The sequence below is a fragment of the Sinocyclocheilus rhinocerous genome, unplaced genomic scaffold (assembly GCF_001515625.1).
Source record: "Sinocyclocheilus rhinocerous isolate Xijiao unplaced genomic scaffold, SAMN03320098_v1.1 scaffold5385, whole genome shotgun sequence".
Classification (NCBI taxonomy): Eukaryota; Metazoa; Chordata; class Actinopteri; order Cypriniformes; family Cyprinidae; genus Sinocyclocheilus; species Sinocyclocheilus rhinocerous.
This window is the reverse complement of record NW_015661374.1, coordinates 1,407-8,475: the sequence shown is the minus strand read 5'-3', so window position 1 is coordinate 8,475 and position 7,069 is coordinate 1,407. Positions and strand designations below refer to the sequence as shown.

Sequence of the window (7,069 nt, the reverse complement as noted above, 5' to 3'; positions counted from 1 at the left end):
CTTCCTTCCAGTCAACTTTGCGTTTAATATGCTTTGATACAGCACTCTGTGAACAGCCGCTCTTTCAGTGACTTACACTCTTTGTGGAGGGTGTCAATGATCATCTTCTGGAGCATTGCCAAGTCAGCAGTCTTCCCCATTATTGTGGTTTCAAAGAACAAGAGATACCCAGAACTTATACTGTAGGGATGGCCATTTAATGACACTCAAATGTAAATATTCTAATATTTTGAAATACAGGATTTTTGACTTTCATGAGCTGTAAGCTCTAATCATCAAAATTAAAACAAAATAAAAAAAACTTTTGAAATGTTTTACTTTACATGTAATGAATCTAGAATATATGAAAGTTTCACTTTTTGAAATGTAAAAAAAAATAAAAAAAAAATGTTGAGATGCGCCTGTATGTATGTATATACAGTAGTCAACATTTGAAGTGGATCAAAAAAGTTCATAAAATTTGTCCTAAGACAAAAACTCTGGTTATTTAATTTTACGGTCTAAAATTTTGGTTTTAGAACAGCTTTGAAAAGTTTAGATGCACTTCAAATGTTGACTAGTGTATACACTTGTATCATGTAGTCTACCTACAAATGAATAACTCCATTGTTTGTATTGCTTTGTGCATTTTTCCTGTCAAAAAATGTGAAGTAACATGTTTTCAAATCCAGATCATTCTGATCGAGATTAAACTTTCTGAACAACTAAACCCAGGACTCAATTAGATTTACTGCTAACATGCTTTTCATCTTAAAACACAAGAAAATACAACCAACTACAGCAAACAGTTTAACTGCATCAATAAATGTTTTTCCTGCTAAGAACAAGAAACCATTGAGAAACACTGAGCACTGAACAGAAACTGGCAGTTTTCTGTCTAAGCCAATTTAATGATATATACAGGTGCATCTCAATAAATTAGAATGTCGTGGAAAAGTTCATTTATTTCAGTAATTCAACTCAAATTGTGAAACTCGTGTATTAAATAAATTCAATGCACACAGACTGAAGTAGTTTAAGTCTTTGGTTCTTTTAATTGTGATACTTTGTATTACGGTTTACTTTCATTAGATAACATTATTTAATTCTTTAGATAAACTGCCAATGAAAAATTCTTCTGAACATTCATTAATCTTAGGTATTCCAATATTTAATAACATGATGTTAAAATCGAAAGTTGTAACTGTGTAATTTAATGAGCTAACATGAACTAAGACTTGTGTTTTTTTAACAAAGATGAATAACTTCTGTAGCAAATGTAGCTATTGCTTATTGTGAATGTTAATGCATTAACTAAGGTTAACTAATGAGGTCTTATTGTAAAGTGATACCTATTGGTCTTTATAGTTCTTTTGCACTTTAATCTGTGTAAAACTTTTAACTTTATAACAGGTTTAATAACTTTTTTCTCATAACAAAAATAACTGAACATTTAAATGCAATAAAGCAATACAGAAAAATGTATACTGTATTATGACAGCACTTTTTTTAAAACTACATTTCAATATTGTGATAATACCGCATACCGTGATAAAAGCATTAGCAATTAATCGCAACATGAAAATTTGATACCGGCATATCCCTAATATATAAAGGTTACTGTGTTGGCCTACAAATCGACATCCAAGTGAAACCACTGATGAGATTCAAGGCTGTAAACACCTGTAAAGTCAGATTGATGAGACACCGAACACGATTTCGATCAGGACAAAATCACTTGCTGAACTCAATGTGCCATGAAAAACACCACAAGAACGAGCATTAATTTTTCTGTTGTTTATTTAGCAAACGCAGTTCAAGCGGTGAGCACACACGCTCCTCCAACACCCTTGATCTTCTCCTCAGCTCGTCTGCTGAAGTACTTGGCCTTCACGATCACCGGCTGCTTGGGCAGCTTGCCTTTCCCCAACACTTTGAAGAAGCCCTGAAAAACAGCACAACATCAGCATATCCACCTGGAGCCAGAGACACCACACAAATCACTCAAATACACAGCACATGCTGAAGAGACAAATACAACAAAAACATGCTTCTCCAGATATGAAACATCTTTTCAAACTTAAAGGAAGCTGCTTCACCTTAAACATGAAAATTGTAATTTACTCACCCTAATGACGTTCCAAATCTGAATGAGTTTCTTTATGTTGAACACAGAAGATGATATTTTGACAACAACTTTCATTTTTAAGGTGAACTTCTCCTTTAAAGCTTCAAACTGTGAGTCTCAAACTAATAACGAGAAAACCTCAGACACGAAAGTTCTTGATTTGACTGATTTATCAGCCTCACAAGAACTCAACACATTTAAATTGTCCTCAAGCCATTTTCCTCACATTTTACCACATCTGTGAAGACATCTGACCAGACACAGTCAGACACACAAGTAATTAAAACACAAGCCATGGATGATTTCTGTTTGCAGTAGTGGTTCTGGTGACCATCAGGACTCCACCCATCTCTGCCATCTGAGACTCTGAGCCACACACACACTGCAGGGGGTCATCTGGAGCAGCACTGTATGGAGGAGCGTCTCCAAACACTGCTCTAGAGCACTCACAGCACTGCACCTATCTCTGCCATCTGAGACTCTGAGCCGCACACACACTGCAGGGGGTCATCTGGAGCAGCATGAAGCAGCACTGTATGGAGGAGCGTCTCCAAACACTGCTCTAGAGCACTCAGCACTGCACCTATCTCTGCTATCTGAGATGCACACACACTGCAGGGGGTCATCTGGAGCAGCACTGTATGGAGGAGCGTCTCCAAACACTGCTCTAGAGCACTCAGCACTGCACCTATCTCTGCTATCTGAGATGCACACACACTGCAGGGGGTCATCTGGAGCAGCACTGTATGGAGGAGCGTCTCCAAACACTGCTCTAGAGCACTCAGCACTGCACCTATCTCTGCTATCTGAGATGCACACACACTGCAGGGGGTCATCTGGAGCAGCACTGTATGGAGGAGCGTCTCCAAACACTGCTCTAGAGCACTCAGCACTGCACCTATCTCTGCTATCTGAGATGCACACACACTGCAGGGGGTCATCTGGAGCAGCACTGTATGGAGGAGCGTCTCCAAACACTGCTCTAGAGCACTCAGCACTGCACCTATCTCTGCTATCTGAGATGCACACACACTGCAGGGGGTCATCTGGAGCAGCACTGTATGGAGGAGCGTCTCCAAACACTGCTCTAGAGCACTCAGCACTGCACCTATCTCTGCTATCTGAGATGCACACACACTGCAGGGGGTCATCTGGAGCAGCACTGTATGGAGGAGCGTCTCCAAACACTGCTCTAGAGCACTCAGCACTGCACCTATCTCTGCTATCTGAGATGCACACACACTGCAGGGGGTCATCTGGAGCAGCACTGTATGGAGGAGCGTCTCCAAACACTGCTCTAGAGCACTCAGCACTGCACCTATCTCTGCTATCTGAGATGCACACACACTGCAGGGGGTCATCTGGAGCAGCACTGTATGGAGGAGCGTCTCCAAACACTGCTCTAGAGCACTCAGCACTGCACCTATCTCTGCTATCTGAGATGCACACACACTGCAGGGGGTCATCTGGAGCAGCACTGTATGGAGGAGCGTCTCCAAACACTGCTCTAGAGCACTCAGCACTGCACCTATCTCTGCTATCTGAGATGCACACACACTGCAGGGGGTCATCTGGAGCAGCACTGTATGGAGGAGCGTCTCCAAACACTGCTCTAGAGCACTCAGCACTGCACCTATCTCTGCTATCTGAGATGCACACACACTGCAGGGGGTCATCTGGAGCAGCACTGTATGGAGGAGCGTCTCCAAACACTGCTCTAGAGCACTCAGCACTGCACCTATCTCTGCTATCTGAGATGCACACACACTGCAGGGGGTCATCTGGAGCAGCACTGTATGGAGGAGCGTCTCCAAACACTGCTCTAGAGCACTCAGCACTGCACCTATCTCTGCTATCTGAGATGCACACACACTGCAGGGGGTCATCTGGAGCAGCACTGTATGGAGGAGCGTCTCCAAACACTGCTCTAGAGCACTCAGCACTGCACCTATCTCTGCTATCTGAGATGCACACACACTGCAGGGGGTCATCTGGAGCAGCACTGTATGGAGGAGCGTCTCCAAACACTGCTCTAGAGCACTCAGCACTGCACCTATCTCTGCTATCTGAGATGCACACACACTGCAGGGGGTCATCTGGAGCAGCACTGTATGGAGGAGCGTCTCCAAACACTGCTCTAGAGCACTCAGCACTGCACCTATCTCTGCTATCTGAGATGCACACACACTGCAGGGGGTCATCTGGAGCAGCACTGTATGGAGGAGCGTCTCCAAACACTGCTCTAGAGCACTCAGCACTGCACCTATCTCTGCTATCTGAGATGCACACACACTGCAGGGGGTCATCTGGAGCAGCACTGTATGGAGGAGCGTCTCCAAACACTGCTCTAGAGCACTCAGCACTGCACCTATCTCTGCTATCTGAGATGCACACACACTGCAGGGGGTCATCTGGAGCAGCACTGTATGGAGGAGCGTCTCCAAACACTGCTCTAGAGCACTCACAGCACTGCACCCATCTCTGCTAACTGAGACTGAGCCGCACACACACACTGCAGGGGGTCATCTGGAGCAGCATGAAGTAGCACTGTATAGAGGAGCGTCTCCAAACACTGCTCTAGAGCACTCACAGCACTGCACCCATCTCTGCTAACTGAGACTGAGCCGCACACACACACTGCAGGGGGTCATCTGGAGCAGCATGAAGTAGCACTGTATAGAGGAGCGTCTCCAAACACTGCTCTAGAGCACTCACAGCACTGCACCTATCTCTGCTATCTGAGATGCACACACACTGCAGGGGGTCATCTGGAGCAGCATGAAGTAGCACTGTATAGAGGAGCGTCTCCAAACACTGCTCTAGAGCACTCACAGCACTGCACCTATCTCTGCTATCTGAGATGCACACACACTGCAGGGGGTCATCTGGAGCAGCATGAAGTAGCACTGTATAGAGGAGCGTCTCCAAACACTGCTCTAGAGCACTCACAGCACTGCACCTATCTCTGCTATCTGAGATGCACACACACTGCAGGGGGTCATCTGGAGCAGCATGAAGTAGCACTGTATAGAGGAGCGTCTCCAAACACTGCTCTAGAGCACTCACAGCACTGCACCCATCTCTGCTAACTGAGACTGAGCCGCACACACACACTGCAGGGGGTCATCTGGAGCAGCATGAAGTAGCACTGTATAGAGGAGCGTCTCCAAACACTGCTCTAGAGCACTCACAGCACTGCACCTATCTCTGCTATCTGAGCCACACACACACTGCAGGGGGTCATCTGGAGCAGCACTGTATGGAGGAGCGTCTCCAAACACTGCTCTAGAGCACTCACAGCACTGCACCTATCTCTGCTATCTGAGCCACACACACACTGCAGGGGGTCATCTGGAGCAGCACTGTATGGAGGAGCGTCTCCAAACACTGCTCTAGAGCACTCACAGCACTGCACCTATCTCTGCTATCTGAGCCACACACACACTGCAGGGGGTCCTCTGGAGCAGCATGAAGCAGCACTGTATTGATGAGCGTCTCCAATCACTGCTCTAGAGCACTCACAGCACTACACAATCTCTGCTATCTGAGCCACACACACACTGCAGGGGGTCATCTGGAGCAGCACTGTATGGAGGAGCGTCTCCAAAGACTGCTCTAGAGCACTCACAGCACTGCACCCATGTCTGCTATTTGAGCCACACACACACTGCAAGGGGTCATCTGGAGCAGCACTGTATGGAGGAGCGTCTCCAAAGACTGCTCTAGAGCACTCACAGCACTGCACCCATGTCTGCTATTTGAGCCACACACACACTGCAAGGGGTCATCTGGAGCAGCACTGTATGGAGGAGCGTCTCCAAAGACTGCTCTAGAGCACTCACAGCACTGCACCCATGTCTGCTATTTGAGCCACACACACACTGCAAGGGGTCATCTGGAGCAGCACTGTATGGAGGAGCGTCTCCAAAGACTGCTCTAGAGCACTCACAGCACTGCACCCATCTCTGCTATCTGAGACTCTGAGCCACACACACACTGCAAGGGGTCATCTGGAGCAGCATGAAGCAGCACTGTATGGAGGAGCGTCTCCAAACACTGCTCTAGAGCACTCACAGCACTGCACCCATCTCTGCCATCTGAGACTCTGAGCTGCACACACACTGCAGGGGCTCATCTGGAGCAGCACTGTATGGAGGAGCGTCTCCAAACACTGCTCTAGAGCACTCACAGCACTGCACCCATCTCTGCTATCGGAGACTGAGCCGCACACACACCAGGGGGGTCATCTGGAGCAGCATGAAGCAGCACTGTATGGAGGAGCGTCTCCAAACACTGCTCTAGAGCACTCACAGCACTGCACCTATCTCTGCTATCTGAGAATGTGAGCCGCACACACACAGCAGGGTGAAGCACTCACAGCGCGCACGACGTCGATGATGGGCGCCGGGCCGTCGGGCTTCTTGCTGTAGTTGACCCTCGTCTGCTCGCTGACCAGCGTCCACAGCTTGTCCAGGTTAATGGTGGGGCAGAAGAGAGTGTTCCTCTTCAAGTGGTAGTGTCTCATGCCCACCTTACCGAAATACCCAGGATGACTGCAGGAAACAAACACCAATCAGCACTCCAGAACCAGAGCTCAAGCAGCGTCACATTCACTAACAGGCTTTCTGCAGACTCATGAAGGGAAATTTAAGACTTCAAAAACCAATGAAGGAGCTCAATCAAGCTAAAGGAAACCATTAGGGCTGGGCGATTTGTCAGGTTTTATTTATTCAAATTTAATGTTTCGTCCACGGTTTTTTAGAAATCAAGGAATCGAGATTTTGAATAGAAATATTACCAGACGTTAGAATTAGACACTTTGATAATAAGTCAATGATAGCAGTGAAGAGAAGTGAATGATCGGACCGCATGTGATGAACCGCTCGAGTGACTCGCTCTGTGAAGGACCAGAAATATATCACTAGTGCCATTCACTCAGAAAGAGCTTGTGTGTTCAGAAAG

The 7,069-nt window shown here is 46.5% G+C and overlaps 1 protein-coding gene across 1 annotated transcript; it reads right to left on the bottom strand.

Annotated features, from left to right (window-relative positions):
- Positions 1-1,761: 1,761 nt before the first annotated feature.
- On the bottom strand, positions 1,762-6,674 carry LOC107726310 (60S ribosomal protein L27a-like; the record flags this gene model as incomplete). Its single annotated transcript, XM_016535851.1, has 2 exons — positions 1,762-1,924; positions 6,486-6,674. Coding segments are annotated over 2 exons (318 nt in total), but the record flags the coding sequence as incomplete, so codon positions are not given.
- Between the last annotated feature and the right edge of the window lie 395 nt (positions 6,675-7,069).